The 17,962-nt window shown below is 35.0% G+C and overlaps 4 protein-coding genes across 5 annotated transcripts; 1 reads left to right on the forward strand and 3 right to left on the reverse strand.

The window, feature by feature from the left end:
• Positions 1–300: 300 nt before the first annotated feature.
• LOC105792529 (putative pentatricopeptide repeat-containing protein At3g23330) lies at positions 301–3,530 on the reverse strand. The gene has a single exon (XM_012621146.2). The coding sequence runs from the start codon at positions 3,339–3,341 to the stop codon at positions 411–413; it is 2,931 nt and encodes a 976-aa protein (XP_012476600.1). The 5' UTR covers positions 3,342–3,530; the 3' UTR covers positions 301–410.
• Positions 3,531–5,545: 2,015 nt separating this feature from the next.
• On the reverse strand, positions 5,546–8,918 carry LOC105792556 (uncharacterized). Its single transcript, XM_012621179.2, has 7 exons — positions 8,768–8,918; positions 7,995–8,078; positions 7,517–7,666; positions 7,245–7,318; positions 7,009–7,127; positions 6,266–6,349; positions 5,546–6,102 (listed from the first exon to the last, which is right to left on the reverse strand). The coding sequence occupies exons 2-7, from the start codon at positions 7,999–8,001 to the stop codon at positions 6,009–6,011; spliced, it is 528 nt and encodes a 175-aa protein (XP_012476633.1). The 5' UTR covers positions 8,002–8,078; positions 8,768–8,918; the 3' UTR covers positions 5,546–6,008.
• Positions 8,919–9,475: 557 nt separating this feature from the next.
• LOC105792564 (60S acidic ribosomal protein P2-1) lies at positions 9,476–10,756 on the forward strand. The gene is made up of 3 exons (XM_012621190.2): positions 9,476–9,675; positions 10,184–10,419; positions 10,507–10,756. Exons 1-3 carry the CDS (start codon positions 9,588–9,590, stop codon positions 10,531–10,533), a joined length of 351 nt encoding a protein of 116 aa, XP_012476644.1. The 5' UTR covers positions 9,476–9,587; the 3' UTR covers positions 10,534–10,756.
• Positions 10,757–11,281: 525 nt separating this feature from the next.
• On the reverse strand, positions 11,282–17,396 carry LOC105792537 (peptidyl-prolyl cis-trans isomerase CYP71). Of its 2 annotated transcripts, XM_012621158.2 has the most exons (13): positions 17,179–17,396; positions 16,789–16,874; positions 16,468–16,556; positions 15,277–15,516; positions 15,034–15,155; positions 14,718–14,793; positions 14,487–14,594; positions 14,233–14,409; positions 13,888–14,105; positions 13,362–13,494; positions 12,565–12,788; positions 11,996–12,149; positions 11,282–11,730 (listed from the first exon to the last, which is right to left on the reverse strand). In XM_012621158.2, exons 1-13 carry the CDS (start codon positions 17,331–17,333, stop codon positions 11,647–11,649), a joined length of 1,866 nt encoding a protein of 621 aa, XP_012476612.1. In that variant the 5' UTR covers positions 17,334–17,396; the 3' UTR covers positions 11,282–11,646. The 2 variants fall into 2 exon arrangements, with proteins under 2 accessions (XP_012476612.1, XP_012476622.1); XM_012621168.2 differs by lacking the exon at positions 17,179–17,396 and having other exon boundaries at positions 15,277–15,524; positions 16,789–16,829.
• Positions 17,397–17,962: the final 566 nt, after the last annotated feature.

Below are 17,962 nucleotides of genomic sequence, written 5' to 3' on the forward strand. Positions count from 1 at the left end.
ACATGGGTTGAGTGATAATTACTTGAGTAGGTAGAATCTTCATCGACAATGATGAACTATGTATGCAGCCTAGGGACTTGTAAGCTAAAACAGACATGATGGTTTGCACCATGGTAATCAGTAACAAGAAAGATGGCAGAAGAAAGAGATCATGAATGACCCACCCATGAATTTTTTATATATTTTTTTAATAATTTAAACAAAAATCAATAGTTTTGACCATCAATTCGATTATGAAACCTTGGTTTTACTTGTGTGATATGCTTGGAAAGATTCTTCCCAGTACATAATACTGAGATCTAAAGAATGAATACCGTTATTTATACCATTGATCATAAGGATAACACCAACAAGATGGCCTATATGTATCTGTATGTATGGACTATAGTTACATATTTCATGGGCAGCTTCTACCATGAATCCTGACAACTGCATTTGCCATCTCTGAAATGGTGAAAGGTGCAATTGTCCTTAACAACCAATTCTCGATCTACAAAAGTTGACATAAACTTGCATGCATGATGACAAGTACCACACATCCTAACGCTTTTAATCACCCTTACCGGCGTTCTGTGGGGTAACGATAAGAGCCCGAATGCGATGGCCTTCATCTCAGTATGACCAAGACCTGCACCATCATATTCTTCCTCTTCTGCATCATGCAGCAAATGGTTTCTATCTTCTACATATCCCAACTCCTCCATCTCTCTTTCTATCTCACCCAACTTATGCAACACTTCTTCACTTGGTTTTTGGTCGGAGACAAATTCAAATATTTTGTTTTGCACTTCTATGCAACTGGAATTTGGTCCTAATGTTTTCATCTTCGATGCATCTTTCCACTTACCAAACATCACCAGGACCTTGCCAAGCATTAGATTTGCAAAGCAGTCATTTGGATCTATTTCCAAAAGCTTCTCCAAGGCAAATTTTGCCATGTCCATGTTACCTATAACACGGGCCGATGAAAGAACAGTGTTCCAAATCTTAGTATCGTTTTTATCTACAACAACCTCATTGATGAAGTTCTCAAGTTCTTCAAGCATTCCAGCTCGAGTAAAAGCTTCAATGACGCAGGAATAATGCTCTTCCGATGGCTTAACTCCGTAAACCACTTCCATGGACATTAATAGGCTACGTGCCTCATCTACTCGACCCATTTGGCTGCATGCTTTCAAGATTGATTTTAATGTGCTTGAGTCTACTAATTTATTCCTCCTCCGCATTTTGTTAAACAATGTCAGAGCTTCAGATGGATGTCCATGTTCCACTTTTGCGGAAATGATAGATGTCCAACACGGAGAACTCTTCTCAGGCATCGATTCAAACACCAAATCAGCCTCTGCAATTTGTCCACATCCGGAATACATCTGAATGAGACCATTTCCACTTGTAGGATGCGAAAGAAGACCCCTTTTGGTCATGTAAGCCTGAGCTTGCATCCCCATATTCAAAAGCACTGGGCTGCTACAGGATCTGAAAATATCACAAACAGAGATCGGTTCAAGATACCCAAAGCACGATTGAATCCTCCCGAGAAGTTTGTGAATCATTTCATAGTCATTTGCCTTGAGGCTGGCCTGTATCAATAAATTCCATGAGATCTCAGCATCTGAAACCAAGGAACATAGCTTGAGCGCTTGTTGGTGATCTGATAATTCCGAGTAAAGATTAATGAGCATGTTAACTATGGAAACGTTTGATTCATAACAAGTTTTGAGTATCTTGCAATGCAGTTCTCTTCCCTTTCTAAGATCACCTAAAGCCACACAAGCCAGAATAACAGATGTTAAGGTGAATTCATTTGCTTCAATACCATTAAGCTGCATTTTATTGAAACATGTTAGTGCTTCCACAAACCACCCATTCCAAGAAAGTCCAGAGATCAGAGCTGACCAAGTTACGGTGCCTGGGTTTTCTACTCTTTCGAAAACCCTTAAAGCAGCCTCTGGCACCCCACACTTGGAATACATGTCAATCAAAGCGCTTATAACATATGGATCAGAATCTACAGCTAATTTGTTGGCCAAGGAGTGGAATACTTTCCCTGCATCAAGATTTGATAACAGAGAGCACCATTTTAGCATGCTTGCAATAATAATACACTCATTGGCTTCTCCTCTTTCTAAGCCAGCATACACCTTCAAAGGAACTTTTTCCCATTGTTCCCAGCTCTCATGTTCAATGCACTCAATATACATATCCAGAAGAGAGCACATTACATAGCTATTTGATGCTAAACCTGTTCTAACTATATAACCATGAACCTGCCTACCATAGCCCATGTCATGTAAACTAGAAATTGCCTTGAGAATACTTGTTATGGTGAAATCATCACAATAACAAATATCATGCATTAAAACTCTAAAATTCCTAAGAGCTTCAAAGTAATAAAAATTATGTACATAACCCATAATTAATGTGTTCCAAGAAACTAAATCTTTCTCGTGCAGCTGATCAAAAACCTTTCTTAATCCCTTCAAATCCTTACATTTTGCATAAAAATCCATTAAGCTATTGTCCAAAAACAAACAAGACCCTTTCCCAAACCCTTTCTTAACCATTAAACCGTGTACTTGAATTCCCAAGTTTAACTCCTCCAAGTTGGAACATGCCTTGATAACCATTGAAAACACAAAAGCATCCAACTTAATTCCCTTAGAGACCATATCAAGGAAAACACTCAAACCCTCTTTTTCAAATCCATTTTTCACGTAAGCACTTAACATTGAACTCCAAGCAACCAAACCAGGCTTCTCAATCCCGTCAAAAATCAAAACAGCATCTTCCAATTGGCCACAACTTGAATACATATTCACCAAAGAATTCTCCAAAAACCCATCAAGAAAAGCCTCTCCTTTCTTCAAAACTTGGCCATGAACTCCTTTCCCAAACCCCAATTCTCTCATTTCTCCACAACTTCTCAACACAACCGCATAAACATAGGAGTCAGGGCGTAGGCGTGTTTTATGATTATCACCAGTCGACAGCATCTCTTTGAACAATGCCAACGCTTCCGTACTAGGACCATGTTTGGCATAGCCTGACATGAGGATGGTCCAAGATATCAGAGTTCTTTCAGGCATTGAGTCAAATAGATCGCGCGCCTCTTGCATGAAACCAGCATTGATATAGAGCTGAAGGTGGAGATTGAAGTAAAAAAGAGGTGGTTTTGGATTAGCATGGGGTTTAAGGAAATGGGTTAGTTTTAGGTGTTGTGAATTCTGAGGGGTGATGTGATTGAGTTGAGGGAAATGGGTTAGTTTGGGAGTATGGCTTTGAAGAAGAAGAAAAGGAGGGGAAGAAGAGATAATGGAAGAGCAAGTGAGCAGGGAGTGCATGGAGATTATGTTGTGGCAATTTCTTTGCAAGGTTCCTTTGCTTTTTCTGCGAGGAATAACAGTTTAGAGTTGACAAGGAAGAAGTAGAAGGGGAAATTATGGATGGTGGTGGGTGTTTCATTCCATGGATGGATAAGAGATCAACTGATTTATGTTCCTCCACTCCCGGCCAAGATGACCATGGGCAGCTACAGAAAATTAAATAAATTAATTGCAGTTATCTCCCAATCATATTTGTCGTCGCTAAATATTATTTATTTTTCAATTAAATCCTCCCTCTACCCTTCATGTTTAGGGTAATTTACCATTAAAAGCCTTTTTTTTAAAATTTATCGAAATGGGCCCGGTATTTTATTATTTACCGGAATGGATCATTTTCCCCTAAATCGCGTCCACGTCAGCGCGAAGTTAGGGGACGTGTCAGGAAATCGCATCCACGTTAATGTGTTTTGATGACGTGGCAACAAATCGCGTCTACGTAAGCACGATTTGTGTCCACATCAGCAAAAGGGGCTGACGTGGATGCTATTTGTTGCCACGTAGCGCGCCCCTGGGGACGCGATTTCCCCGCGCGTGAACCCCCCCAACGGTCAAAAAAAATCTATAAATACCTCTCACCCTTTATTTTTTTTTCACAAACTAATCCTCTTTCAAATTTCCTCTCAATTTCCTCTTAATTTGCTCTCAAATTATAACTTTTACATATAGGAAATGAAACTGGACAAATGGTTATCTAGGTTCATTTGAATGTGGTCAACAATTTATCTAAGTTCATTCTAGTGATACTCTTTTAGTATTTACATATATATATTTTTACATTTTTATATTATTATTTTGAAATTTAAAGTACATAAAATCTTAAAAATCCTTTTAAAAAATTAAGAAGAAATTATAAATTTATTAGAATTACTATTTGACAATAAAATAAATCTGGACAACTGTTTATCAAAATATATTTAAATCGGAGTGAATATGAGGGCAAAATACCAAAAAAAAAGCCACCTTTTTTAAAAATTTACCAAAATGGGCTGGTATTTTATTATTTACCGGAATGGGTCATTTTTCCCTAAATCGCGTCTACGTCAGCGCGAAGTCAGGGGACTGTCAGCAAATCGCTTTCACGTCAGCACGCTTTGATGACGTGGCAACAAATCGCGCTTACATGCAAAGCGCTCTGACGTGGAAGCGACTTGCTGACAGTCCCCTAACTTCGCGCTGACGTGGACGCAATTTAGGGAAAAATGACACATTCTAGTAAATAACAAAATACCGAGCCCATTTCGGTAAATTTTAAAAAAAAATGACTTTTTTTAATATTTTTCCCTCATGTTTATGAATTTCACTTTCCATCCTAAATATTTCAGTTTTTTCTCCATACTCTTCCCCAACGTCTTATGCAGGTGAGTTTGACTAAAAATATTTAAAATAGTTAATTAAATTAAATTATTTGTTGGATAAATAAGTTGATTTTTCAACTTTAAGTGAAACCCGGTATCTAAAAGTAAATTAAGCAAAACGATGTCATTTTAGATTAAGGTATAATTTTAGTTTTAAGTTTTTTTCTTTTTAAATATTTTCCAAGCCTTTCTACTCCTCCTACATTTTAAATAACATTTGAAATTATTTTGTAAATTTTTAGTCCTCTATTTTTATTTCAAGGAATTTAATCTCTCTATCTTTCAATTTAAAATGCAAGTCTAATTATTAATATTTTTAAACTTCTTCTACTAAATTCAAGTTAATCTCAACATCATTTGTATCGTTACATGACTACCAAATGAATATATTTTATTTCAAAATATCACACCGAATAATATTAACAAAAAAATTTTAACGAGGTTAAAAACTTGAAGAAAATATTAGAATCTGAAATTAGATGACTAAATTCATATAAATAAAAGTAAAGAGATTAAATTACAAACACACAGAGCTCAAGGACTTGAAACACATTTTAACTTTTTTGCTTTCCAAGGGATAGGATATGGACACACGATATGGGTATGACACTACACAAATATGTCAATTTAAAAAGATTTAAATATGCCATAAATCACTTTATTCTTTATAAACTTGAAATTTAATATCTATACTTTTATCTCTACATTTTAAATTTCAAGATTCAAGTTTAACCGATAAAATTATTAAAATTATTTTTTAAATCCAAGTTGACTACAAAGTATTTTTTTTTTTATTTCAAATTAACATTAGTAAGAATCTAAAATATACCTTTTGGATTGAATGTATGGATTGGCTTACAAATGTATGGATTGGATAATAAGAATCAAAAAATATATTGTTTGGACAAATCCAATCTATAGGATTAGTCAATTCTTAATTTAACCCATCCAGCCCAACAACATCGACCTCTAATACAAAAATATAATTTCAAATGAACATACTTATATCAAACTATAGCTAAAGATGTGATCTGGAGGACGGAATTTGTAAGATGGGAAAAAAAAAAAAGCTCAACACCCCCCGTCATATTTTCAAAGTACTTTGGCATTGATCTTCAAGGAGAGTGGAAGAGAACAAGGATTTCACAACTAATAAATTCCACCCTCGTATTACCTACAGCCTACAGCACGCTAAACCAAGACCCATGTCTTTTAAGTGATGGACCCTCGTGATGCATCTTCTTGTTATAAGCACCTGAGGCCACCACTGTTACCAAAAGAATCCACTTTTCCTGGTTGATGTTTTGCTTGGTTCATCCTCTTTTCTCTTCTCCATCCCCAGTTTTAAGGATTCCAGCCTTTTCCTGCACATACTTAATGTACGATTCAACTAACATGTCTTGTTTACCAGATTACTCAAATTTTGGTATAAAAGAATGATCAAGAAGATTCATTTATGGGATTCTACTAATGAACATACAATGTACGGAGAAGATAAAAGGATTTTTTGTAAATCACAAGCATTACTTGGTATCTGTAAGTCGTCCATGCAGACTCCATCTTTGACGAAATCCTTCAATGCCTTCAATTCCACTTGCCAGAATCAAGCGCCTATAGAATAGTCATGAATACAAGATAACATATCATTCAGTTTCAATTGTGATCAAATAATTCTATACTACAGAAAAACAAATGCTATGGTAGGTAAAGGGAACAAATATAAAGGATGATAATGAGGAAAGAGGTCAATTAACTAAGGGAAAATCCTATGTAACTCAAACAAACGCATTTTCCTTCCAGTACTGTGTCTAACACTTGAGTCCCACACATATCAGTACACAGAAAAAACTTAGAACAAATTCGATATATCCATGTCAGACATCCGTATCCACCACTTACATCTGAGGCCAAGTAAAAAGGACAAAATGGTTCCTCAACAAGAACATGTTACTTTCCTACTTTATCCATACTTTTATTCATCCAAGATGCTGCAATAGCAAAGAGCAACTATGAAAGTAAGATACTTCAAACAGTTATAAGTTGGATCTTTAATTTTCATAGAGCTGGTACTAAGACATCAGAAAGGCTGATATTTGCAACTTCCTATAGAAGATTTATCAATATTGATAAAGCAATTTAGCTTTGCAATTGAATGCTAAAGAATCTTGACTCAGTACTACCAAGTAACAAATGCAAAAAGCACAATATTTTAGGACTACCAAGATTCACGGATTCTTGCAAAAGACATTAATAAAATCCTAATCAATTACCTCTCCAATGATGTGACTTCTGATTCAAGCTGACTAGCTCTTTCCTTTGCTTGATCAAAAGGCATTGACAACCCCAACTTTCTCTCGCTATCTTGAAGCCGTTGCCTTAGTTCCTTGTCCTGAAACCCAGATTTTCAAACAAACTCAAGAAAGCCTTTTTTTTTTTTTTAAGAAACTCAAGAAAGCTAATTCGATGTACTTATTCATGCAACAGGAATAACCATTAGAAACCTTACCCTCTTTTCAGCACATTGTCTATACAATGCCAGTTCATCTTGACAGAAAGGCTCGATATCATTAATCTGCAGACCTACAGCATACAGCAATCATAAAGAATGTATGGCTGTACACGAAATGCATGAGAAAGTATTTGGTCTATCATTTGGCAAAATTAAGCAAATAATCAATCATGTCACCAAAAAGAATAAAGATATAATATCAGTCAATCAATGCTATACATACTCCGCCTTTTACATAAAGATTGTTAAGTTAAAAACACAGAACTTACACAAAAATAAATTCCGTAAGATCCCATCACATAACTCGACACCTTCAAGCACATGAGATGCGATTTCTTGTGGGATGACAGGAGATGGTGGCCCCATCATTAGGTCATCACCAACCAATATAGTTTCCTCCATAGTTGGTTGTGAATCAACTGAAACCATACAGCAGGTAACAAAGAAAATCAGTCAACGAGTATTGGTCATTCATAATTTTAAACAATAACTAGAATTGATAGAAAGCAAAATTCATATATCTTTGCAGAGACATGAACACAATATTTATGTTAAACATTTAACAATTGCTACGTACTAATTTCAATTTCAAAACAATAACTATGTTCAGCCATAGTCCAGAATATAACAAAAATGAAGTATCTTTCACATTTAAAGTTAAAACTTTAGAAACCATAAACAAGAAATCCTTTGCTTAAAACTGCAATAACAGACATCTAAACTAAAAAAAGAAAAACCTTCACATACCATCCATGGCTGCTGCTTTCTAGTTAGCTTTCCACCTAGTAAGATGAACTTGGTATTCAATTATTGCTCAGCGTCAGTTAAAACCTGTGAAATAAAAAAGAAGAGAATAGAATCAACAAAGTTTCTTAATCGTTATTGGAATATTTGTAACAACAATGCCTACGGCCAGATCGAAGCAAAGAGAGATTCAAATGGGGCATTATTGTACTGTTGAAACGTGCAAAGTTTCTTAATCATTATTGTACCTTACCTGTTACTAAATAGAAGCAATTAGTAAGAAGACATCAAAACAAAAACAAATTAAAGCAAATACAGAAATCAAATTCAATCATTACATCAACTCTGAATACCTCATAAACCTAACATTACAACTAAAGCAAAGCCACTCACTAGTTAAAAAGAGATGCCTATATAAACGAAAATGCACTAACTTATTAGCAAGCATTTGAACTTAGAAGCACTAACGAGACGCTAAAATATCTCATAAACCCAAGAATAACATTACAAGTAAAGCAAAGCCACATCCTATGCATATTATCAGCAAATACATCTGACCCATTAGTTAAAACATGCAATTCAATGCACAAAACCCACATATAAAATCAACAAAAAAAATTGACCTCAAATACAGCATTTAACGCTATCAGTTATGGAAGGCAAAACACCCATTTCGAATTAAGCAAAGAAAAAAAAAGTATCTAAACAATATAACAACCGAGAAAAATGAAGCCAAGAAACGAGTTAAAAAAAAACAAAGCACGCTGTAAAGATACCTCGAAATTGACAGAGAATGGAATGGAAGAACAAAATTAGGGTTTCGAAAATTGGGAGAGGATTATTTTGCTTAATTGGGGAAGACGACCGGTTGAAGAAGACTCAAAAACCTTAAAATTGATTGATTACCGGCTGGTAATAAAAATGAACCTTTAGGCCCATTTAGGGCCTCTTGTCTGCATTATCGCTTTTGGGCTTTTATTTATTTATTAGGAGAAAAAAGAGTGATAATAAAATAGGGTAAACTATAAAAAATAGTTATTTTTGTTTGCCTCATATTACATTTTAGTCACTTATGTTTAAAATGTTACGTTTTAATCATTTACGTTATCGTTTTGTTACAAAGTGGTTACTTTACTGTTAAACTCCGTTACCTCCTTAACAGTGGTCCTATTTGGCAATTCACATGGATTTTAAATGTCAACTTGGATGTCCTACGTAGCAGTTTAAATTAAATTTATATAATTAAAAATTTATTTTCATCCCAACAACTGGACATTCAAGTTGTCATTTAAAACTCATTTGGACTGCCATGTAGGACTACCGTTACGGAGGTAACGGAATTTAACGGTAGAGTGACCACTTCGTAACAAAAAGATAACGTAAATTACTAAAACATAATATTTCAAACATAAATGACTAAAATGTAATCTAAAACAAATAAAAAATGACTATTTTATAGTTTACCCTAATAAAATACATTTGAAATTAGATTGCTCTGTTCTGCTCCACCAAAAAAAGTAGTAAACAGAAACCCTAAAAGATTTCCACACTCATCAAATAATCAACCACCTTGTTCATCCACAGCGCCTTGTCAAAATGAAGGTGATAGCCGCTTTCTTGCTTGCCGTTTTGGGTGGGAACACTAACCCTTCTGCCGATGATTTGAAGGCTATTCTCGGATCAGGTTTTTTTTTCCTTCAACTCTTTTTTGTCTTCCATCTACTGTATTCTTTTAACTCTATCTTTGATTCGGTGGTGTTTCACTTATCTTTTAGGGTTTAATTTAGCTATGATTTGTTTGTTCCTCCATTTTTAGGCATATGGTCTATTTGAACCCAATTTATGGGAATTACTACGTATCTCTATTTTTAGTAAAAAATTTTGAACATTTGTCAGTATATATCATTATTTTAACTTCAAGGAGTAAATATTTACAAAGAGCAGAAAGGAAGTTGTAAAACCAAGCCTTGGCTCACATGATTCATATAGTCATCTTTTGGAGTATATAGATAGGATTTCAGCATCTGTGTTCCTTCCTATACTCTCAGATTGCGGACCCAATAAATTAGTAGCACTCTAACCCTAACACCAAAGCTGAATGTTGGGAAGTGGAATCAAATTCTTGGAGGATTCTTTGGCATTCGTACAGAAACAATTTTTTTTAACCCTTTTTTTCTTTTAATATGTTGTAGTTGCAGCTGAGGCTGATGATGATAAGATAGAGATGCTTTTATCCGAAGTCAAAGGAAAAGATATAACCGAGCTAATTGCAAGTGGAAGGGAGAAGCTGGCTTCAGTTCCGTCTGGTGGTGGTGGTGGTGGTGGTGTTGCTGTTGCAGCTCCTACAACCGGTGGTGGTGCTGGTGATGCACCTGCTGCCGAGACCAAGAAAGAGGAGAAAGTTGAGGAGAAGGAAGAGTCCGATGATGTAATCATTTCAATCTCAGAAATTGAGTCGTACCAATTCCCTTTATTGGTGTGGCTTTTACTGATATAATCTCCTTTTTGGATGCAGGATATGGGTTTCAGCCTCTTCGACTAAGCAAGTATTGCAAATATCAAAGACTTCTTATATGCAGTTAGTAGTGGTTATGTAGTTGGACATGGTTTTAGTTATTCTTGGAATATAGTTAAAAATAGTGACACTTGTTATAATCGCGGATTTCTGGATTGCTGCTGCTTATGGTTGAGTTTGCTGAATGATGCAGAATACCTTATATTTCTAGCTATACTTTAGTGACTGAATAAATCTGTGGTTTTGTTTCTCTTTTCCCTTCATTCATTTTCTTTTTAGGCTTGAGATACATGCCATGGATAACCGTGAAACCCAGTTTTGGTCTGTTACACATATACTTGGGAATTGCTGAAATATGGTTGATTTAATGCTGTGCCTACAAAGTACAAAGGCATTGAGTCATTAAGGTGTGGGAGGAATGATATAATAAAATAAGCAAAGACGTTGCTAAATGAGTAAATATTGGATGATGCTATTGACGGAGGGGATAAAATTAAACTGGGGTAATAATTTCTCAATTTTGTACCATGCCTAATTGATTAAAAGCCCTTCACAATAACGATACAAGTGTATTCATTTAAGTGTAACGTAAAAACATTCATTAATGATTAAATAAGTTCAAATTGATATAAAAAAACTTATCCACTTGCTAACAAAATAATGACAATGGCAAGAGTATGTTAAAAATATCACATGCATAATCATGGCCAGAGTTTTAAATATAAAACCAGTTTCCTCCATGTAATTCAAAGAAAAACCCTTACCAGGCTGGAAATATAAAATCTATATTTGGTACCACTCGATAATGAAATATCAAAAATTCTACATTGGGCAAAAGTCATAATTCAGGAAGGTTAACATAAAACAAAAGTTCAACGACTGCTCAGCCTATGACCGCTTGATGAGGGAAAAGTAATCTGATTCCAATCATGTTCTAGTCTGATATACCTGGCAATGTGAAACTGCTCCAACACAATAATCTTGACCTGCTGGCTAAACAAATTAGAACCAATATGGAAGCTGAACATTGGTAAAATGAACGTTCTAACATGAACTAAACAAACCAACCAGCTTCTCATGGCCAATTGTTAATGCAGGTCAAACAATATCCAAGACATAATTCACCACGGCAAGCAACTCTTAAGACTTCGGCACAGTCACATTTAAGATTTTAACATCTTGATATGGCTTGTCAGCTTTGTCTGTCTTCACTTTCTCAATACCCTGCCAACAGTGCATGAGAATAATAAGATATTATACACCCCAGGACATCACACATACTAAGTTCCAAAAAAATTTTAAACAACAAAAAGGGTATTCAATTACAGGGACTATTAATTCAAAAACTTCAATATTTATATATTTTTCATCGTTTGAGAAGCAAACCAAAAAACATACTGAATCCTCTCGTAAGAATATGCATGTGTGTGTAGGGAATAAAAAAAAGCAAGCAGCAGCCATATGATACTGACTGTAGAGATGTACATACCTGCACCACATCCATTCCCTTAACAACTCTACCAAATACAGTATGCTTATTGTCCAACCATGGAGTAGCCACTGTGGTTATAAAGAACTGTGAGCCATTCGTATTGGGGCCAGCATTAGCCATCGACACTGTGAAAGGCCTGTCATGTCGTAAACTGCAAGGGTAGAAATGTTCCATCCAGCAGTCAGTTGAGCTTTAAAGCAGTTATAAATCCAATAAATAAAAACCATGGGACTAGTAACCTAAGAACATTACTACTAGTATACCAAGGAAGTAAAACATATTTGCATCGTTGTCTATCAAATAAATTCCAGCATAATGCCAAATCAACTGTATTCCCTATAGCATTTATAGAAAGCCTCCAATAAGCAAAGCTAACATGATCATCATTGAAGGCAAGAGCCAACAGGAAGAAGGTACAAACAGGATAGGGGTCAGAATGTAGCAAATATAAAGTCAGTGTGATCCTCCAATTAATGCACCAAATTCACACCTAAAAATTCTAGGATGCTACAAGTTCCAGGTGGCAAAAATGCTAATGCTTAATCTAGAAAAAGCTAAACAGTTACCTTTTATGAAACTCATCCTCAAATTCCCTTCCCCAAATAGACTGCCCACCAGTGCCGTCTCCCAATGGATCTCCTGTTTGTATCATGAATCCTTTGATGACACGGTGAAAGATTAGATTATCATAATAGCCATTCCGACAGTGTGTAGTAAAGTTCTCCACAGTTTTTGGACATTCTTCTGGGTAGAGTCTCATGTGAATGTCGCCCATCGTGGTGTGCAGAATCTGGAAGAATAGAGAGCCAATCAGAAAATCATCCAAGACATGCACATAAAATGAAGATAAGGAACTAAACTATGTCATAGATGATATACTTAAAAGAACCCTCTGCTGAAAAAAAAAAAGAACCATTCCCTGCATGCCTATAACCTTTTTAACTTCTAGCACTATATAATTCTGTCCGTGGAGACAAAAGGTTTCAAATAAATATTTTGTTCTAATAACTGCTCTGATCAGTCTAATAACCATTAAACTTCTTGACAAAATTTGATTTGGCTATTTCCATGCAACAAAAAGGACAAAGAGAAAGAGAGGGAGGTCATAAAGGAATTCCTTTACTACCCTGTCCTAATTCATGTCTTATAGAAGTTTCAAACTAATTATTCTCAAGTAAAATTTAAAAATGTTATGTCATATGCCATTTCCTTTATATTCTCAAAGCTTCGAACAAAGGTGTCATCATTGTTATGCATTTTTCCTTATTAAACTCTCTTATGGTCAATATTGAGGACGGAACCAAGGAGGGCACAACAACTCGAAGTTTTCCTTTTCCATGCACATTACAGAAAGAAAACTCACCACATTGTCAGGAAGAGAGGTTGTAACTGCTTTTCCAATATCAGATACAGCCAGAAGCTCATCAGCAGGTGGCTTTTCATTGAAGACGTCCCTTCCTTTTGTGGCATCTTCAGGTTCTTCTGGCTCTCGTCGACTATATAAATCATTAGAACCATCAGAGTAATTATATGTACCCCAACAGAATATTAACTATAAACTGTGGACAGACACCTCAAAGTTATGGTGAAATTTATTTTTAAAGGAACAACCTATGAAAGCACATAAGCCAGACATGTGACAATGTTGTCAATATAGATGGCAATGCACTATGACACCCGACTTTTTATCCAAATAAATTTATATTTCGCTGTGAGCTTATGACATCAATAACTGATCATCCATCAGACCTCAATAGATGAGTATCTCAATGGTGATCCATCCATGTAGCGTAGCAAGTCACCCTTTGTGGCATGAAGCATTACATGAGAATTCTAAATTCAAACATGCTGTTGCTAGCCAGTAGATGTCGTGCTGCAGATTCTTATACCTGAATAGATAGATCCTATGCTTCTTGAAAGCACAACACAAGAGAGTTGGATCTGTTAATGGGTCTTTACTTTCATTGACATTTGCTGCAGCAGCAGGAATTTTTCTCACTTTCTTGCTGCTTCGATCACCTTGATATAATGCAATTCTCAAGAATCTGTCATTACTCTCAACCTTTCCAAGTATTCGAGCAACTTTATTGGTGTGTAAATTAACCATCTATCAAAATGACATATGAACAAGTATTAGAGAATTTAGAGAGCATAAATTTGTACTTATTGTTTGTTCTAAAAAATAGTTCAGCTTGTTATCTGCTGTAGAATCTATTAAGGAAACAGTTTCTTACTTTTATCCCCAGAAGAGTAGCATATATGAGGAAATTAGAGCTTTCATCAAAAACTGCATTTGGTTGAGGTGCAGTTTCAGTTTTCTCAATTTCCTTCTCAACAGCCATTCTTCTGCCAAAGTCGATAGCTTCCAGCCGATACATGGGAGCATCACTTCTCTGAAGATCTTGAGCTACCTACTCAAAGGGTACTGACAATTGTTAGCAATTCCAAAAAGGATTTATGTAAAAATCCACCACTCACTAACTTTTACCTCAAGTGATTCATCATAAACTCGCCTTAATTTACCAGTTCTGAACCAAAACACACGTATCCTGCGATCAGGCGATGTAATAGAAAATTGCTTCCCATCCGGGCTGACCTGAATAGCAATAAAATGAAGTAGAAAAAAGAACGAAATTTTTAATAATTTACAAAAAGCGTTCAAAAGAATCGTAGCAAAGAAATCCAGAGAAAAACCAACTCCAATGGAAGAGTTTTGAACCTCAATTGCAGAAATAGTTGTCTTGCATTTTGCAATTTCAAAGAGATTAGTATCACTTTTCAATCTAAAATGGACCCTGCATGCAGCATATATACAAATTATGAAATAGCAAACAATGTGCATCAACAAGTGAAATGCTCAACATGTCAACACCATAATCAGACTACAGCATCGCCTAACAATCGAAAGAAAGTTTCTACAGTAATCTGTAATCCAAACAAGAAAATATTCATCTTTAAATGGAGCTAAAACTGTAAATCTTCCATGTAACTAGAGTACATTGCTGATGATTGTATACGTGAACATTGGCACATACTCGCTTTCTGGAAACTGAAGAGTGGCAGGGCTCCAGTACTCAATAATTCCTTGCTCATCACCAGATATTACAATGTCGAATGCAGAATTGTACCTCATTACTTTCACTGGCCCCAGGTGTATCTGGAAATTATTAGTCCAAGCAGGAAAATCAAAACAGAAATAAGTGAACTTATAAACAAAAGTAAAAGGAGAAAAGTTCAAAAATTGATAATCGTGCAAACTTTCAACAAAGTATAGATACCTCTCTAGAGATGATGGGTTCATTTGAACCAGCTCGTGCATCATATATATGGACCAATGATGAATTTCTATCACTAATGGCAAGCTTAGCTTTGACATCGCCTTGCTTGTAGACCCATTCAACAGCACCAGGAACATAAGGTAGGCGAATCATAACCATCATGTCATAGTTGACCACATCATATACCTTCACAGAGCGGTCACTAGAAATTGTACAGCAAAGTAAACCATCTGCACTAACCTGCATAGCTGAACAAGTCATGGTTGATGAATGCACCAACAACAAACTCATAGAAGACTGAATGAAAGATGATAAAATACCTTAAAGAAAAAAAAAAAAAAAACTAAAGGCCGTGCAGATTCAAAAGAAAATTCTGAATGTTAAAACAAATCATAAACAACGAAATGCAGAAACATCCATATAGTTCAACCATTCACTTCCGAGAAATGTATCTATCAAATCAAAATCACATATAGGAACTATGGAGATAGAGCAAAAGAGAAGTGAGTAAAACTAAACAATGCTGATAACAGTCTTTAACCGTACCTTTGTATTTTATAGAAACATCAGTTTTCAATAGCATAATATTTAAAAATCTTATGAAGTTGTCGATGATATACAGCTCTTAAATAAATGAAGGATTAAAACATCAAAATGATATACGAGTCACTATAGTCCTCTACATCTTTTTTTTTTTCTTTTTGGAAAGGTTAGTCCTCTACATCTTTAAACAGCAATCATGGGGTGAATATAAAAATCAGAACATCAACAGAAACAAAAATTCATTGGATGAAAGAAGATAACAAATAGCCTGTGCAAGATCTAGGTGGACTAGCAATCTAAAGCAATCATGGGCTCATTGTCAATGAAATAAAAATCCGCTATAAAAAAGAAGCAGTGACAAATGTAATTAGACAGGAGATCAGAAATTAACTAAGTAATTCACAATAGCTGGTGTTAATTATCGCAATAACACAAACTTTCACTTAAGCCTTCCATAGCAGTCAATAAAATAAAAAAGAGGCCTGTCAGCAATAAGCAATTCTAATGTGCATGTAAAATAACTACAATAAGCTACAGCCTACGCGCATAATATTATTAATTGAAGCATGGAAGAATTGAGAAGAGAAGAAAAAAAGATTTAAACTTTAAACACAATATGAATATGGGAAATAAGGAGGGAAATCTCACCGCTAGACCTTCAATGGGATCCAGGTGGGATCTAAAATGCTTTGCAAACTCAATCCCAACTGCTTTCTTCTTCCAAAATTTCAAATGCCCTAGTAAAAATAAATAAATAAAATGAAGACAAGCAATCTATAAGCCAGTACCAAGATCCCATTCACTGTTAAAGCCTCAAATATTACTGATAAAATTTAAACCAAAAACCCGAATGAGAAAAGAAGCATATATACACTTAAAGCAGACTTTAGATAATGACACTTTTTTTTATCAATACAATATTGGGACTTTTAGATATTGTTTTATAAATATTGACATCATAAAGCTTACCATCAACACTTCCAGTGATGAAAAAATCTGCGGACGATACAGCAACATGAGTAACTACATCTCGATGCATATAGCTTTTCTCATACCTAGAAATTACACACACAAAAAAGAGGCATACATCATGAGCTCTTGGAGCTCTTTATTCGCAACTTCAGTACAAAGAAATTAAAGTTTATTTTGTCGTTTCCTTTGCTCCTTGCTTCTTTTTTCACTTAAAAAAACAAAATGAAAAAAGGCTGAAGCTTGAATTCAAAATCCTAAACTCCAAAGCAAAGAAGACAATTTCATTAAACCCTAAGGAAACCATGAGAAAGCGACAAAATTCCAATAAATAAATAATTACTGAAATGAGAAGAAGAAGAAGAAGAGGAAGAAGAAGAAGAAAGTTACATGTTAGCTGAAGGAAGGGAATCGAGATATGCTTGTTCAAACTGGAGCGGGCGCTTGGGTCGAGCTCGAGGGGCGGGTCCTGGTCCTATGACCCGCTCCTCCTCTTCCTCTGCGATAGTATTCAACTTACCGTTTCCGTTTTGAGGTTCTTCCATTTGCGTTGTTTTTCTCTTTACCTTTTTTTCTTTTTCCTCTTCTGAAATGTATGCAAAAAGAGGGAGAGAGGGGAAGATGATGAAGAAGAAGAATGGAAGGTGGGTATGGGTCTCTATTTCAAAATCTTAGCCCAGTGGATTCAGCATTAAGCCCATATTTATAGGCGATGGCCCATTTATGGTTTTAAAATGCTTTTTTTATGGATAAAATATAAGAACATAATTAAACTAATGTTAAAATTGCTTTTCAATCACTTAACTTTAAAAAATTATATAATAGTCACCAACAATATTAGTTTGTTATATTTTGGTCATTAGTCAATTAACTTTCATTATCACTAATCAAATGATGATGTACTACGTTAACTTAATGGACTAATAACTAATTTGGCATTTAAACTATAGCTAAAATATCCATTCAATACATTTAGATTTTTAAAATAAATGATAATTCTGAAAAATCTGTGAAACATTCTAAATTTATCAAAATATTATTTTCTAAAATTATAAGATAAATTTTAATTATCATTATGCAAATAAAAAAATTTATGTGATTATTGTAATATAAAATTATAAACTGTATTTACTAAAACTACATAATAATAATATAGATATATTATAAAAGAAGG

Source organism: Gossypium raimondii, chromosome 7 (genome assembly GCF_025698545.1).
Source record: "Gossypium raimondii isolate GPD5lz chromosome 7, ASM2569854v1, whole genome shotgun sequence".
Classification (NCBI taxonomy): Eukaryota; Viridiplantae; Streptophyta; class Magnoliopsida; order Malvales; family Malvaceae; genus Gossypium; species Gossypium raimondii.